The sequence below is a fragment of the Rhinoderma darwinii genome, chromosome 4 (assembly GCF_050947455.1).
Source record: "Rhinoderma darwinii isolate aRhiDar2 chromosome 4, aRhiDar2.hap1, whole genome shotgun sequence".
NCBI lineage: Eukaryota > Metazoa > Chordata > Amphibia > Anura > Rhinodermatidae > Rhinoderma > Rhinoderma darwinii.
This window is the reverse complement of record NC_134690.1, coordinates 180,248,756-180,266,083: the sequence shown is the minus strand read 5'-3', so window position 1 is coordinate 180,266,083 and position 17,328 is coordinate 180,248,756. Positions and strand designations below refer to the sequence as shown.

General features: G+C 40.9%; 1 protein-coding gene across 1 annotated transcript in view; it reads right to left on the bottom strand.

Annotated features, from left to right (window-relative positions):
* Positions 1 to 6,987: 6,987 nt before the first annotated feature.
* The window catches only part of MCPH1 (microcephalin 1), a 335,857-nt gene continuing 325,516 nt past the window's right edge, over positions 6,988 to 17,328 (bottom strand). Inside the window, exon 14 of the mRNA XM_075861942.1 lies at positions 6,988 to 7,363. Within this exon, the coding sequence (XP_075718057.1) occupies positions 7,308 to 7,363 (56 nt within the window). The 3' untranslated portion in view covers positions 6,988 to 7,307. The remainder of the gene's footprint in view (positions 7,364 to 17,328) is intronic.

Here is a 17,328-nt window from a genome sequence, read left to right as displayed (position 1 = left end):
CATCTTACTGTCCGGCAGCGGCTTCCGATCCACATGAGAATGGCGCCGGATTTTGCTCTGCTAACGAGCTTCGTTTTGGTCTGTGTGGGAGCGGCGCATGCGCCGTTCCCACACAGACTGTGTACGCTGCAGTGAATGGAATGGCTCCCGTTCGCATTCTCTATGGGGTTGTATGTGCCGTATTCCATCTCCGTATTTGTCGTTAATCGACACATACAGAGATGAAAAAAATGGCAGCCCCCATAGAGAAGTACAAGTTAGAAAAAAGTAAAAAGTAGAACACAAGAACACAAATAAATAAAATGTATGTTCATATCATACTAAAAGCAATATGATAAAAAAAAAAAAATTCATGACACCTTCCCTTGAAGTGAAAAGGCTGGGCTGCAATACCAGATACAGCCCTTAGGCCCCATGCACACGACTGTAAAACGGTCCGTGGTTTTACGGACCCATTCAGTTCTATTTGCCGTGGACACCTTTCCATATCACTACGGATGTGTGTCCGTGCCGTAGAACTATGCCAGGAATTATGGAGCATGTCCTATTTTTCGTATTTTACGGGCCGTGCTCCCATACTTTGTAAAACGCGGGCGGCCGTCCGTGCCCACAATTGTGGGCCGTGATTACGGGCATGGCCATGTGCATGGGGCCTTAGATAGTAATGGTGCAGTTTCGGGGGGGGGGGGGGGGGCATACTATTCTTCATCATCCCTGTGATTGACCCCTTCCTGGCTGGATCCACCATATTAGATGGTTGTATTTTTTTAGTTTCTACTGTCACCAGAGATTAACATTTTAAGAGGGCACATCCACCGGCAGGACATGTGCTGTGATCCCATTCTCACTCTCTGCAGTGGTCATTTATAAGATAGACAAGCATAAGACGCTGTGTCGGAGGAACAATCAGTCATGACCTTCTCACTTCTGCTTTCAAATGTAGCCTCAAAAAAAGAATGAGTGCTATTTCCGATTTTTTTATTTGCATCTTATCTGTACTCTGCATGATATTTATATTATCTGGGCACTTTGTAACTGTAATGGCCGTGCACCGCCGCCTTCCCTCACCTCCCGACGGCCGCGACTTCCTGCCAGCGTTTCCATACCCGGAGACGCCAGCACACACGGCTGTACTGCTCTGCACTGTACTACATGGTGCGTGCGCACACATGTAAAAAGTTACCAAATCAATCCCCATATCACCCTGGACTATAAAAAGGGCTCTGCCCTTCCACTCCTTGCCTGAACGTTGTTGTTGTTGACTACCACATGTTCGTATTGCAAATGGTCCCTTAGTTGTATCCTGCTCCCAGTGTTCCTGTATCCTGCTTCCCGTACCCTGTTGCAGTGTCTATTCCTGAGCCTAAGCCTATTGTTGGAGTCGTGTGTGCCTCATCTGCCACATCTGGTATCATCTGCCATGTGCGGTGCCATCTGCCATGTGTGGTGCCATCTGCCACGTCCGGTGCATAATATTCTATTATTTTGGGGCACTAAAGCAAATGGTAGATACACTATGGCCGACACTATTAATGGGTACTATTGCAGCCATTATTGTATGGGCACTGATTTTTCGCTGGAAAAAATGTATGGGTGCTACTGGAACTCGTGATACACTTTTGGGCAGTCAGTGCTTGCTTATTCGGTTAGCACTATATTATGTGCACTGGTCTGACAGGAGAAACTATTATATGACTGAAAATTGGTCAGCTATGAGTGGCTCATGTCACTCTGTCTGGGTACATACAGAAAAAAAACAACTTGTAAAGTACAAAACTGTATATTTGGAGTACCAAACTGTATCTTTGCCCTGGGTGAAAGAAAGCTTAGCCTTGTCTTTGGGCAACGATCAGGTCGGGCGGCATATAACAGTTCTTCTAATGTACTTCATTGTTTTGTTACGTAATTTCTGGAGATTCTGATTATTTGTATCCCAGATATGAATATATAACAGGGCAGTGATAGCTGGCATGCTGGTACAAGCAGGTGCAATTTCCTAGAGTAAATGGCAAAATTAAAGGGATTATGGAGGTTTTTTTTAATTTTTCAGGTGGGTAGGGTATAAAGTAATAAACTAACAGGTTCTTAACCTGTGAAATCCCACCCCCGTTCCGGCAACGACAGTTCGTTCGCCACTGCCATTCCGGAAGATCCTGCGCGATCACATGGCATTCATCGGTCACTTGACGCTGTAACCAATGGCCGGCCCTGAATGGTGATGCTGCCATCGACGGCACCTGACCGCTAATATCAATCATTGGCTGCAGCGGCATGTGATTGATGAATGGCATGCGACCGCTGCACAAGATTCCGGGACAGAAGCGGCGTCATACGGGGTATCAGTGCTGGAATCGGGGGGGGAGGGGGGCGGCGTTTCAAAGGGTGAATACCTGTCAGTTCATTTTTTCTATGCCCTCCCCTACCCTCCTGCAAAATTTGAAAACTTCTGGATAACCTCTTAAATATTGGTTTGAATAACATAAGTGCTACAAAATGTATGTAAATTGAGCACTAAAGTGCATTCTATCCTGCCAAATACAGTATAATGAAGGTAAGGGATGTTTAGGTCCTGTACATTTCCAGTTCAGTAAAACAGCAAGGCTAAGAGCTGTGATATATTATAGGTGTCTCTAGAAGAGAAAAGTTTAAACTATTATTTCCTAAGGTCTGAAGATGATAAATGAAAGCAGTGAACCTTCTTAATAAAGATTTTGTAAATCAGTGAGTTAAACTTCCACATTAGTTCCTTTTAGGCCAGACATAAAATATTTATTGTCTGGAAAGAAGCCACATGAATATATAGCTGTTTATTTCTATTATGAAAGAGGTGTTAAATATTGTACATGTCTGTCTCCCATTATACAGTGATTTATAGCCAAAAAGTGAAGTACGGTGATAAGAGGTAAGAACCATTACGGCAACTTGTGCAGATAACATAAGAGTATTATGATAGCAGAGCAAAACAGAATCTGGTTAAAAAGGAATACATTTACTTTATGTAAAATTCCCCATTGAATGAGAAAATGGGAAATTACTTACTTTTCAGCTTAGCCTTGACTTTGATTATCCATAGGTGGTTCTTGGGGTTCCATCTAAATATACATCATCGTGGGGCATCAACTGTACTTATGCACGGCTGCCGCAGCAAATCCTCTCACCTACGGGTACATTACACAGACTATGATGGAGGGTGGGTCCCATGTATAGACTCGAACGCTGCTGCAATGTTTACAGAGGTGGCACTCAGTTCAGTGGGCACCAGAGAAAGGGAGGTTTCATGTCCGTGGCTGCGGGCCGTCAGGTTCACTCTCCTCCTGACGGCCGCAGCCATGGGTCTGCGAGCGCTGGCCCCAGTCTCCTCCTCAGGAGACGCCAACGCTCACTTCCACTCACCTCGGCCGGGTCCCGTAGGGTGGGCGTGCACGCTCGCGCCCGCTCTTAAAGGGGCAGCGCACGCACTGGACTTTCATGTTTAATCAGCCCATGAGTGCCCTGGACTATAAGAGGGGCCCAGCCCCTTGCTTTGATGCCTGAGCGTTGTTTGTCGTATCCTAGCTTGTCTATGCAAATGGTCTCCCAGTGTTTTCCAGTTCCCAGTGTTTCCTGTATCCCGTGCTATCCTGGTCAAGTGCCGTGCTGTGCTGTATTCCACGCCTGTCCTGCTCCTCCATGCCGGACGTTTACCCGCTGCCTAGTCCAAGCCAAGCCTGCCTTGCTACTCTCCGAGCTGTCACAGGTACCCTATACAAACTATAGACTGTTACCTGCGCCCTGTTGGCCAGCTGCCATACCGCCAAGGCGGTACGGCCTAGTGGGTCCACGAACCCTACGTGACAGTACGCTCAGGCCATGGACACCGCTGGTTGGTCCAAGACCAAGATGACGTCGCAAGAGATGCGGACGGATATGCTGGACCTCCGGTCTCGACAGGACCAACTCCTCCAAGCCTTGAACATTCTTGCACGTCGGCAGGAAGCACAAGCTGGCCTTCCTCCTACTACACCTCCTGGCATTGTTGATCCTCGTTTTTCTTTGCCACTTCCTGATCGCTATGATTCCACGCCTGTCACGAACCCTACGTGACAGGAGGGCATATTTTTTTAAATGTCAACATGTAGAAAAATAGACAGCACGGCACTCACCACTTGCAAAAAATTTTTATTTTTATTCTATGTTGAGGCAGGCAACACGGGATTAGAAGACAATAGAGCCTACGACCGTTTCACGTCCTCCAGACGCTTTATCAAGGCATACTGGGCTTCAGTGCACACACACTTAAATACACATACCTTGTCTCATCAAACACTTCCGCTTCTCACGGCAATATACTTAAGAAATATACACATTTTTTTAGGAAAACATACATATTGTTAACAGCTGGTTAATAGACTGAGTATAAAATAGAAAACATACCTATCTGGAAGTTTTATTTTAGAAAAGCAGATAGATCGTTCCTATCATTCAAACCCAGAGGTCCTAGAGCCTCCGTTTTTATTATCCAGTTTGCTTCACAACGTAATTAATCTATTAACCAGCTTTTTACAATATGTATGTTTTCCTACAAATATTTGTGTATTTCTTAAGTATATTGCCATGAGAAGTGGAATTGTTTGATGAGACAAGATCTTATCTGTGGGTATTTAAAGAGGCTCTGTCACCAGATTCTCAAATCCCTATCTCCTATTGCATTTGATCGGCACTGCAATGTAAAGAACAGTAACGTTTTTTTTTTAAAAAAAACGTTCATATTTGGCCAAGTTATGAGATATTTTATATATATATATATATATATATATATAAATATATATATATATATATATATATATATGCAAATGAGCTTTGAAATGGACAACTGGGCGTGGTTTTTTTCGTATGACCAACTGGGCGTGTATTGTGTTTTTAACTGGGCGTGTTTACTTGTGGGCGTTGTGAATAGAAGTGTATGATGCGGACGAATCAGTGAGCAATCAGCATCATGCACTCCTCTCCATTCATTTACACAGCACATAGTGTTCTTACTAGAACGATGTGCAGCCACATACACAAGTGTCCTGATAATGAATACACATGACCTCCAGCCTGGACGTCATGTGTATTCAGAAACCTGACACTTCTGAATCTTTTCTGTGAGATTTCCAGCAAGGGAAACGAAATCTCGTTTACCTCGTAATCTCGCAAGATTATGCGTGGCTTGCTGGAATCTCACTGAAAAGATTCAGAAGTGTCAGGATTCTGAATACACATGACGTCCAGGCTGGAGGTCATGTGTATTCATTATCAGGACACTTGTGTATGTGGCTGCACATCGTTCTAGTAAGAACACTATGTGCTGTGTAAATGAATGGAGAGGAGTGCATGATGCTGATTGGTCACTGATTCGTCAGCATCATACACTTCTATTCACAACGCCCACAAGTAAACACGCCCAGTTAAAAACACAATACACGCCCAGTTGGACATATGAAAAAAAACACGCCCAGTTGTCCATTTCAAAGCTCATTTGCATATATATATATATATATATATATATATATATATATATATATATATATATATAAAATAGCTCATAACTTGGCCAAAAATGAACTTTAAAAAAAAAACAAAAACGTTACTGCTCTCTACATTGCAGCGCCGATCACATGCAATAGGAGATAGGGATTTGAGAATCTGGTGACAGAGCCTCTTTAAGTGTGTGTGCACTGAAGCCCAGTATGCCTTGATAAAGCGTCTGGAGGACAAATGTTGACATTTGCTAAAGTCTTGCCTTCATACGCACTGAGCACAGCTACATGAAGGCTGTTGAACCACAAGTCCCAGTAATCACAGGAACCTGTGACGCTGCAAGCTACAGGTAGTGCCAACCATTACTACTTCTACATGTTCCACAATATATTTTTAAATATTGTATTGAAAAACTTAAGAACAAGACGGTAAAAATAAATAAAACATACAAATCAATATACAAATAGATGACAAATTCGGAGAATTAGGAGGTTTTACTGTATTAATGAGTTAATTAGCATATTACTGTAGATATTGAGGATAACATGGATAATTTCTAGAAGGTTTTATTTAAAATTTTACTGTAGATAATGTGGATAACATTAATATTTTCTAACCAAGATCTCTTAAAGCGGTTGTCCCATCAGGACAAACCCTGTACATATGCCCTATTAGGATATATGGACGTAATAGAGGGGTGTCCCCCCCTCATAACCCTCCTCTATGAGCCATAGTGGAGAGATGCTGGCAGTGGCTCCTGCTCTATCGAACTGGATCATTCAACAGAATGGCTTAGTTTTTACGGTAATACTACATTTAAGCAGCTGGCCACATCATCCCACATTAAAGTGGTTGTGTGTGATAAGACAACCCTTTAATGTATTTACCAACATTGCATGTAAAATGATAAAAAAAACATCATAGGGACCAAAGCCTCACCCACATTGTAAAGTTCTCATCTTTGTGTAATAGTGGAACGTTTTGCTTCTTATCTAAAGTCCCAGTTCCACTATGATGCAAATGTTCTGTTTATTTAACTTTTTTGTCTTTCAAGGTATTTCTGTGTACCCATACACCTTAGATAAAACTCGCCCGAACCCACCGATTTTCGTGGGATTGGCCAACGCTCCCCCGAGGGAAGATGCCGGGTAAAGAAGGATAAAGAATGTTGGATTTAAGCATGACCGATAGTTTGTTACCACAGGACTTATATCACTGACAGGGATGTCAGTCAGTGGCTTATTCCCCTCTTCCCATTGAAATAATCATGCACGCTCGGCTGAGTCAGACATAAAAGTTGCTGCAAAGGAAATTTTCTTTGTTTATGCTGGCAATTTAGGAATATCTATGTGTTATGTGCATTCATTTTATTACTCTCTGGTGTACGAGTTCATATCCCTTCATATGTTATTATGTCTTAATATTATGTAACTTCTGCAATTAATTTCTAAAGGCAAAAAAAAGTCGGTGCTCAGATCTTTTTTCAAAAGGAAAGCAGTCAATGTACACTAGTACTAGATAAATAGCTTCATTCCCAATGGGTAGATTAACAGAACAACAATTTATCATACAAAATATGGGAACATTCTCCCGTGTATGTATTTTATTAGTAGAAAATATTCAAACAATTCACATCCAGTTGAGAAGTTGTTCCAAATCTGCAACATGTTAGACAATAAAAGACCATAGGCATAAAAACATTTCATATAATGTATTGCAATTATCCAAGCAACAATCTCATTTATTCACAGTTGTGCTCTGTTCTTTAGCCCCAAAGGGGCCTCAGGCATTGTGCATGGGCATGATTATTGTTCCATGAGGTAGCTCTGAAGAGGGAGTATTTTATGTTGGGTTATAGAATCTAGAAAACACAAATGAGAAAGTATTTATTTAGAAATATATATATATATATATATATATATATATATATATATATATATATATATATATATATATAAACAACAAATATATTCGCCTGCATACTGTATATAGTATTCACCGACTTGGTGCTTTTCCTGTTCTGTTGCATTACAAACTGAAATTCAAATGGATTTTAAATTTGATTTTATGTAATGGACCTGACAAAATAGTCTGAATTTTAATGGTGTTATGGAAAAAAGAATACCTTGTTTAAGAAAAACCGAAAAAGTTGTAAGTTCACATGTATTTACCCCCTTTGCTATGAAATCCCTAAATAGGTCTGGCCAAACCAATTGACTTCAGAAGTCACGTAATTACATGGTTGATAAGGTTGAAAAAAAGACAGGTTCATCAAGTCCAACCTATAATCCTACCGTGTTAATCAAGAGAAAGGTAAACCTCCATGAGGTTGATGCCAATGGCTTCATTAGGGGAAATATTCCTCCAAATATGGCAATCAGAATAAATCCCTGGATCAACGTTTCATCTCCAGAATCTAGAACTCATAAGCAGTAATATTATATTTATCACGAAAGGCATCAAGACCCTTCTAGAACTTGTTAGAAGAATCAACCATCACAAAACCCTGTGGCAGAGAGTTTCATAGTCTCACCGATCTCACAGTAAAAAATCCCCATCTGTGATGGTGGTGAAACCTTTTTTCCTTTAGACATAGAGGATGCCCCCTTGTCCTGGTCACAGGTCTACGGGTAAAAAGATCATTAGAAAGATCTCTGTACTGTACAATTATATATGTGTACATTGTAATTAGATCACCCCTAGGTCGTCTTTTTTCTAAACTGAACAACCCCAAGTTTGATAACCTTTCTTCGTTACTGCAATCCCCCCATTCCCTTAATTACATTGGTCGCCCTACTTGGCACCCGTTATAGTTTATGCATGTCCTTCTTATACACAGGTGCCCAAAATTGTACAAAATATTCCATGTGTGGTCGGACTAGTGATTTATATAGATGCAAAACTATGTTCTTGTCATGAGCATCTATGCCTCTTTTGATCCATCCCATGATTTTATTTGCCTTGGCAGCAGCTACCTGGCACTGCTTGCTAAAGGTAAATGTACTGTCCACCAATATCCCCAAATCTTTTTCAGTAGCAGTTTTCACCAAGTGTTTTACCATTTAATCCATAGTTGTAAAATTTGTTTCCTTGGCCCAAGTGCATAACCTTACATTTATCGACAGGTCAAATTTTCCATTTCTGATATGCTTTTCTTCAAACGATAATCTCTTTGCAACCGCTTTGAATATCACAACTATTTTTACTTAGTTTTTTTTTTTTACAAGACTTATGAGGCTTTCATTTTCTAGATTAGTTGAATTAATTCCATGTTTTAAATTTTTTATATTAGCAGACAAATCACTAAAAATGTGAAAAAAAACACTTTTTTGTATTTTTTTTTATATATACGTCTCTATAATATATATATATATATATATATATATATATATATATATATATACTGTCACGCTGGATCGCTGTGAGCGGATAAGAGGGCTATAAGGCTATATTCACACAACGTGGAAAAAAAGGGCAGTTAATAATGGATCAACTGTGAGGTTTTCATGGCGGTTTTGCATCAATGTGTCTCAAAATTTGGATCCATTTCCCGACCGTCCATTTTTCATGGACGTTAAAAAAATGGATACATTTTATTCGTTATGTTTTTTTGCCGCAGCCACCTGAAAACACACAGTGCCCATGTAGATAGTGACGTAATACCACTGTAAATAGTGCCACATTGCCCACTGTAGATAGTGCAAGTGCCCACATAGATAGTGCCCACTGTAAATAGTGCCACAATGCTCATATAGTGCCACAGTTCCCGCTGTAGATAGTGCCCACATAGTGCCACACAGTGCCCATATAGATAGCGCCACAGTGTCCCCTGTAGATAGTGTCAATATAATGCCACAGTACCCATGTAAATAGTGCCACACCCCGTGTATATAGCACACCCTGTAGATGGCACCACATGCCCTGTAAATAGTGCCACCCCTCTGTAGATAGCAACATCCCCCCTGTATTTAGCAATATCCTCACTGCAGATAGCACCACCCCCCTGTAAATGGCACCCCCTTCCTGTAAATAGCACCACTGTAGCTGCCTGTAGGAGCGGAATCCCTCTGGCCGAAAGATTCCGCTCCTACAGTAAGCCCCTGTCCATATATGGACAGTGACGTCAGGGGTTAACTCTAAAAGTGGAATCCCCTGCCAGAGCGGGGATTCAACTCCAGGAGTAGCCCCTGACGTCACTGTCCATATATGGATAGTGACGACAGGGGCTACTCCAGTAGCGGAATCCCCGATCAGAGTGATCTGACACCTGGGATTCCGCTCCTAGTGGGAGTTTAGGTGGCGCTATCTACAGGGAGGGCACTATTTACAGCGGGGATGGAGGGACATCGGGGGCTCCCTCAAGGAAGGGAATCCCCGGCCCGAGATAAGGCCGGGGATTCCACTCCTAGAGGAAGTTAGGTAGCGCTATCTACCCATCTACATGGGGTTGTGTGTGGCGCTATCTACAGTGGGGGGTGTAGTCTGGGGCTTTTAAAGCCACGGCAGACATGAGGGTGAAGCGCTACTCACACTAAAGCAGCACTGCACTCATTAAACCCGTTCAAGGCGGTCAACGTTTATACACGAAGCAACTGCACGGGGCATAGGAAACTGGAACGTATATAGCTGTATGGCAGTCGTGAAGGGGTTAAACTTCATTTTCCATTTCTCTGCCAAAGCCTCCAGCTTCCCCAAATCCCTTTGTAGTATTCCATTATCCTCCTGTGTTGATTACTTTACAGAGCTTAGTATCATCTGCAAATACTGAAATGATACACTGTGTACACTCTATAAGGTCATTAATAAACATATTAAAATTAAGAGGGTCCAATATTGATCCCTGTGGAACCCCACTGGTAACTACCACCCACTCTGAGGATGTACCATTAATAACCATCCTATGTTTTCGATCACTGAGCCATTTGTTAACCCAATTTCACATATTTTCCACCAGTCCCAGCATTTTCATTTTATATACCAAACTTTTATGCGGCACAGTATCAAATGCTGATACACCAAAAGTCTAGATACACCACATCCACAGCCTTACCCAGGTCCAGCCTAGAACTTACCTCCTCATAGAAACTAATTCTGCGTTAACAGTTTATTTGTATTGAGATACTCGAGAATAGCATCTCTTAGAAAACCCTCAAATATTGTACCCACAATGGAGGTTAAATTTACAGGCCTATAGTTTCCAGGCTCACTTTTTGAATATTGACATGAAGATCCAGAAGCTTTTCAAACAGGTCAGAGACAAAGTGATGGAGGGGTATAGATCAGGGTTGGATTATAAAAAACATCCGAAAATGTAAACATCCAACCGATGAACCATTAAATCCATTATAACAAAAATGAAAAAAATATGGCACAACAGCAAACCTGACAAGAGAAGGCAGCCCACCAAAACGGAGACTGTGCAAGGATAGCATTAATCTGAGATTCAACAAAGACACCGACGATCACATTGGAAGAGCTTAAAGAACCAAACATGGAAGTATCTGTCCATAGGACAACTATAAGCCCTACACCAAGGAGTGGGGCTTTATGGAAGCCATTGCATAAAGTAAAACATTTGAAAATATGTTTTGAGCATGTGACAAACTCCTCAAACACATGGTAGAAAGTCCTCTGCTCAGATGAGAGTAAAATTTAACTTTTTGACCATTATCGAAAATGCTACGTGTGGCACAAAACCAACACTTCCCATTACCCCAAGAAGACCACTCCCACAGTGAAGCATGGTGGTGTCAGCGTCATGCTGTGGGGATACTTTTCATTGGTAGGGACTTTAAAACTGGTGAGAATTGCAGGTAAGATGAATGGCAGTAAATAAAGTGTAATTCTTGAGGGAAAACATGTTTTAGTCTGCAAGAGATTTGAGACTGGGACGGAGGTTCACCATCCAGCAGGACAATAACCCTAAACATACTGCTAAAGCTACACTGGAGTGGTTTAGTGGGAAACATTTAAATGTCTTGGAATGATCTAGTCAAAGCCCAGCCATCAATCCAATTGAGAATCTGTGGCATGACTTGAAGTCTGCTGCACACCAACACAACCCAGCTGCCTGAAAGAAGTTGGTGCAGTTCTGCTTGGAAGAACGGGAAAAAAAATCCCAGTGTTTAGATGTGCTAATAGAGACACGCCCCAAGAGACTCGCATCTGTAATTGCAGCAATAGCAATTGACTTGTAGTGAATACTTGTGCACTATAACCCCTTAGTGACCACCAATACGCCTTCTCACAGCGGTCACTAAGGGGCCTTAGGCTAGGCCGTCGCCTTTTCACGGAGGCCCAGTCTAAGCCCTGCATGGGTGTCCAGTGCAGGCTGGAGCAGGGGCTCGGCTGTCTGATGACAGCTGGACTCATGCTCCAACGACCGCGATCGAAGTTTACTTCGATTGCGGCCGTTCAACCTGTTAAATGCTGCAGTCAATAGCGACCGCGGCAATTAACTTGTTTACAGAGGGAGGGAGCTCCCTCTCTCACCCATCAGCGGCCTGCAAATGCAATCGCGGGCCTCCGATGGGGTGCCATGGCAGCCGGAGGCCTGATAAAAGACCCAGGGCCTGCCGGAGGTACGTCCTAATAGTGTAAATCTGACAGGCAATCTGACAGGCAATAATGCTTTGGTATACTAAGTATACCAAAGCATTATAGCAGCGATCTGAAGATCACATAGTAAAGTCCCCTAGTGGGACTAAAAAAATAAGTAAGTAATGTGACATAAAAATTATTAATAAAAATGACAGTGAAAAAATAAATAAAACCATTTTTGTCCATAACAAGTGGTTTTATTTAGTAAAAGTGTAAAAAAGAAATAAAAGTACACATATATGGTATCACCGCGACCGTAATGACTCAAACAATAAAGCGAATATGTAATTTAAACCGCAAGTTGAACACCGTAAAAAAAACAAACGCAAAAAAACAATGGCGAAATTGCTACTTTTTTCCATTGCCCCCCAAAAAAGACATAATAAAAGTTAATCAATAAGTCCTATGTACCCCAAAACAGTACCAATCAAAACTACGTCTCGCCCAAAAATCACTACATTGACGGAAAAATAAAAACATTACGGCTCTTGGAAAGCGACGATGCAAAAACAAATAATTTTAGTTCAAAAGTGTTTTTACTGTGCAAAAGTCGTAAAACATAACAAAAACCGATACATATGTGGTATCGTCGTAATCGTACCAACCCATAAAATAAAGGTATCGTGTTATTTACACCGCACAGTGAATAGCGTCAATTTAAAATGCATAAAACAATCATGGAATTTCAGTTTTTTTTTCTATTCCACCCAAAAAAAAGTTAATAAAAATTAATCAAGAAATGATATGTACCCCAAAATGGCGCCTTTAAAAAGTACAACTAATCCCGCAAAAAACAAGTCCTCATACTGCTATGTCGATGGAAAAATAAAAAAGTTATAGCTCTTTGAATGCGACTATAGAAAAACGAAAAATAAATAAATAAATAGTTTGGTCATTAGGACCTAAAATAGGCTGTTCACTAAGGGGTTAAAGTTCTCTGTTTTTTGTCTCAATTATTGTCTCACAGTAAAAAATATTTTGCACCTTCAAAGTGGTAGGAATGTTGTGGCAATAAAAAGGTACAAACCTCCAGAAATCCAGTTTCATTCTAGGTTTAATACAGCAAAACAGGAAAACCATCAAAGGGGATGAATACTTTTGCAAGAGCACTGTATAGTATACCTATGTAACTTCTTATTCCACACTCATATATACTAGCCATTAGGCTGAATGTACACTTGCATCAGGGAGTTCCATTCTCCCGTCCATTATGTATTATTAATAATAGGTTTGAAATCCAGTTTAGAGAAGGCGGGAAACTTTCATACAACAACACTTTTATAAAATCTTTTAAAATCTTATTAGAAGGATCCTGCAAAAATAAGATGTTAACATTTTTTCCTGCTTCTAGGATTCTAAGTGATGGGCTGTAATCCATAGGGAACCTGGAAACAAGTGTTAAAAATCCTGTGCAGCACCACAACAAGAGAAATGAACCATTGTATTATGCCCACTGAAATCAATGGACTCTGTGTGTGATGCACGTATGTGCCAGGTCCTCCAAAGATAGACTGTTTAACTGATCTCCGCTCCGGCTTATCACAATTCCCTTATAACATATTAGAAAATATTTTTCTAAACCAGGCAACCCCTTTAAGAATGGAAGGGAGAATGGAAGTCACAAATGCAATAAGTCATACAGCAAAGGTCCTGAAGAGGAAAATAACAGACACCATCAACTAGGCTCAGAATCAGAATATCTTTTGGTCATTGCAAATCTACACTGCTGGTAATGTTTGCAGAAGACAGAAGTAAGTTTGACTCTTATTATCTACAAGTATATAATTGTATCATCCACCAAACAACCCAAACTGTGCCTGTCACCTTGCCTCCAGCAAAAAGCCACAACACTTGTACAGATAGACTAGATAAATGCTGCACACCCAGGGACTGTGTTCAGTAATCCAGTCCCAAACCGTCAAGCAGTACGAACAAAAATGACTGGGGTCATCTGATAGTGAAAATGATTAATCAACCAAGATGTCGCTAATTTAAAGATTTTCCTTTATGTACTATGGTTTATCCAATATTTTCTTATATTACATGGCTTACGACATGGCTTACTTGTGAACTATTCACTTTTTCGCTCTTGCTATCCTACGTATTGTTCACCATGGTCACCTCTACCGATAACTGATATTATAAAATATAAATTATTATAAGACCACCACTCTAACCTTTATTATAAAAACCCATTGGATCAAGAGGATGGCCACAAATCCCATGACTTCGCTTTTGATAAGACTGAATTGCCTAAAAGCATTGGTATCACAGTGTATGTTAGCAAATTGTCTACTTGGGGATTGCGTAACATCACATTAAAAAAAAAAACAGGTCGTCTAGAAAGCCAAGAAAATAAGTATGATAAATCAACATAAACTTTAAGAGAATGCAGGAGTATTTCATGCATGCCATATAATAAAACCGAATTGTCATAAATGATAAATATATAGCTATTTCCTGGATGTTGTACAACACATTGCTGCTTCCCATTAGCTTTATTATCTCTATAAATAAAACTACCCTGGGAGATAAACAGCGCTTTAAGACAAAATATTTTTTCCGCTTTCCCGAGAGTCGGACCCCAACCCATCAGCTCCAGCATAGTGGCAATGAACTTACTATCCCCTTTGGCCGCAGCGGAGCTCCTGACTCCATCCAGGGTCGGGATGTTGTGCGCATCGCAAAGTGTTGTGACGTCATGTGCAGCGCTGCGCACAGCGCTGTTACATCAGGACCTCCGCTGCGCTCTGGAACAACATAGGTAAGTGCTGTCAGTTACTATAGTAACGGAAGCCTGTGTAGTTTATTACATAGGCCCCAGTTACTATAGTAACTTTTCATTGATGTTGTGCGGGGGGCCGTGGGCCCCCCTGGCTTCAGGGCTCGGTCGCAATTGTGACCCCTATAGTTATACCACTGAATGTGTATAATATATAATAAGTTTGATAACTCATATTATTCATGAATTCTATATGATGAATTGTTTTTTAAGATGGCAGAATAATATAAAGGGGTAAGACTAATAAGAAGAAAGCTAATAGACTAGGTATACAACATATCGAAATAAAATGGGCATATGTGAAATGGATATCCCTCATTCTAAAAGTCCAACTTTGGTGACTATTAGAAGACATGAATGAGAATTAGACATGGCTTTTGATTCTGATCATGTATTAATCTGCAGCAGTGACTTTTGGATCAATGTACAAATATTTGCCTTAACTAAAATACGAACTGCACCGACTTTGGCAATTACAGATTTACCTTTAGTACAGATTAACTTTTGAATACCATTTAAGAGGTTGCAGATTCTGAGTTGAAGGGATTGTTTGGTTTAGAAAACATTTTCAAACACGGTATTAGGAAATTCTTTTAGGGAGTCTATAGTGGGACCTCCTGTTCAGCATCCTCATCTATCAGCTAATGTGGAGAGGGGCTACTAAGAGCATCTCTCGCTCTAGTCAAGCCTGGCGTATATGTACATTACATGGATAGCCTATTAATTTAACTATGAGCTGTGTAATGCCTCATTTTTACTGTCGTTGCAAGAGAAGTAAACACTTGCAGGTTCCCCACAGATTACATTGGGTCCAAACAGGAGGACACAGTGTGATCAGCTTACCTTTGCAGACACATATAATCAGGCTTATATTTATTTTTTCTCTCTCATGTGTGCAGAGCATAGACTAGCCCATTTGATCCAATCCCACAGACGAGCAACTATTGCACAAATTGCTGAAAAGGTTAAGGCTGACTTTGATAGAAAGATGTCACAAAACACAGTGCTGCCTACAATGGGCACATGAGCATCAGAACTGAACCATGGAGCATTGGATGAAGGTGGCCTGATCAGATGACTCACAATTTCTTTTAGAAGTTTTGGACAGCAATGTGCATGTGCGTTGCTTACCTGGGGAAGATGGAGGCAGTGTGATGCTCTGGGCAATGTTCTGCTGGAAAACCTTAGATGCTGACATTTATGTGGATGTTACTATGGACCACCTACCTAAACATTGTTGACTAAGTACACCTATTTATAGCAATGGTATTCCCTAATGACAGAGGCCTTTATCAGCAGGATAATGCACCCTGACATACTGCAAAAATTGTTCAGGAATGGTATGAGGAACATAAAGAGTTTAAGGTGTTGACTTTGCCTCTTAATTCTCCAGATGATCCGAAGAGCATGTGTGAAATGTGCTGGTAAAACAAGTCCAATCCATGGGAGGCCCCACCATGCAACTTATAGGACTTAAAGAATCTGCTGGTAAGGTGTTGGTGCCAGATACCACAGGACACCTTAAGAGGTCTTGTGGAGGCCATGCCTCGATTGGTCAGAGCTGTTTTGGCAGCACAAGGGGGGCCTACACAATATTAGGCAGAAAGAAAATTGATGGCCTATACTTATCTAATTAGTGGGGGTCTGACTCTTGCCTTGGCACCCCCACTGATCAACTGTTTTGAAGTTGGCTGTAATACTGTGAACCGCCGCTACAAGTGTGTCGTCAATTCACAGTTTTGAGCAGTGTGAGTGATGAAACAGCATAGAACTCTGTGCTGTGCCATTACTCCCTAATTCCTCCTGGAAATCTATGAATAAGTTCTGGCCTACATGGAAACTTTTTGTTTTGCAACTAATTAATCAGTAGTGCTACAAAACATCTCCATGTAGCTAAGGCCTAATTGACCTTAATGGGTTTGTCCGTGTGTCACTTGTCAACAGTCTAATAAAATTTAACAATAGAGCTACAACTGTCTTTTCACAAGGGGAATGGTAACACTCAGTTGTCCATGTATTTATACATTTCTAGGCGGACCAAGAGGAACGGCACAATACGGAGTTCTAAGAAAAGGTGCTCCAGAATTGTTATTTCATGGGGAGTTAAAGTATTTACAAAAGCAGACATTTCAGGAGAGGTGACAGGTCTTCTTTAATTGTTATGTATTCTGCCTGTAACTACGTCTTATTACTGGATTCTCTTATATACTCTGCAGAGCACCAGTATATAACTGGTATTTAAGCTTGTATAGTGGTGGTGTACACCTGTCCCTGACTGAAAAAGGGAGCGTTGGTCTGTCCTCTACCATATGATTAAAGAGGCTCTGTCACCAGATTATAAGTGCCCTATCGCCTACATAATCTGATCGGCGCTGTAATGTTGAGAACAGGTGTTTTTAGTTTGAAAAACGATAATTTTTGAGCAAGTTATGAACAATTTTAGA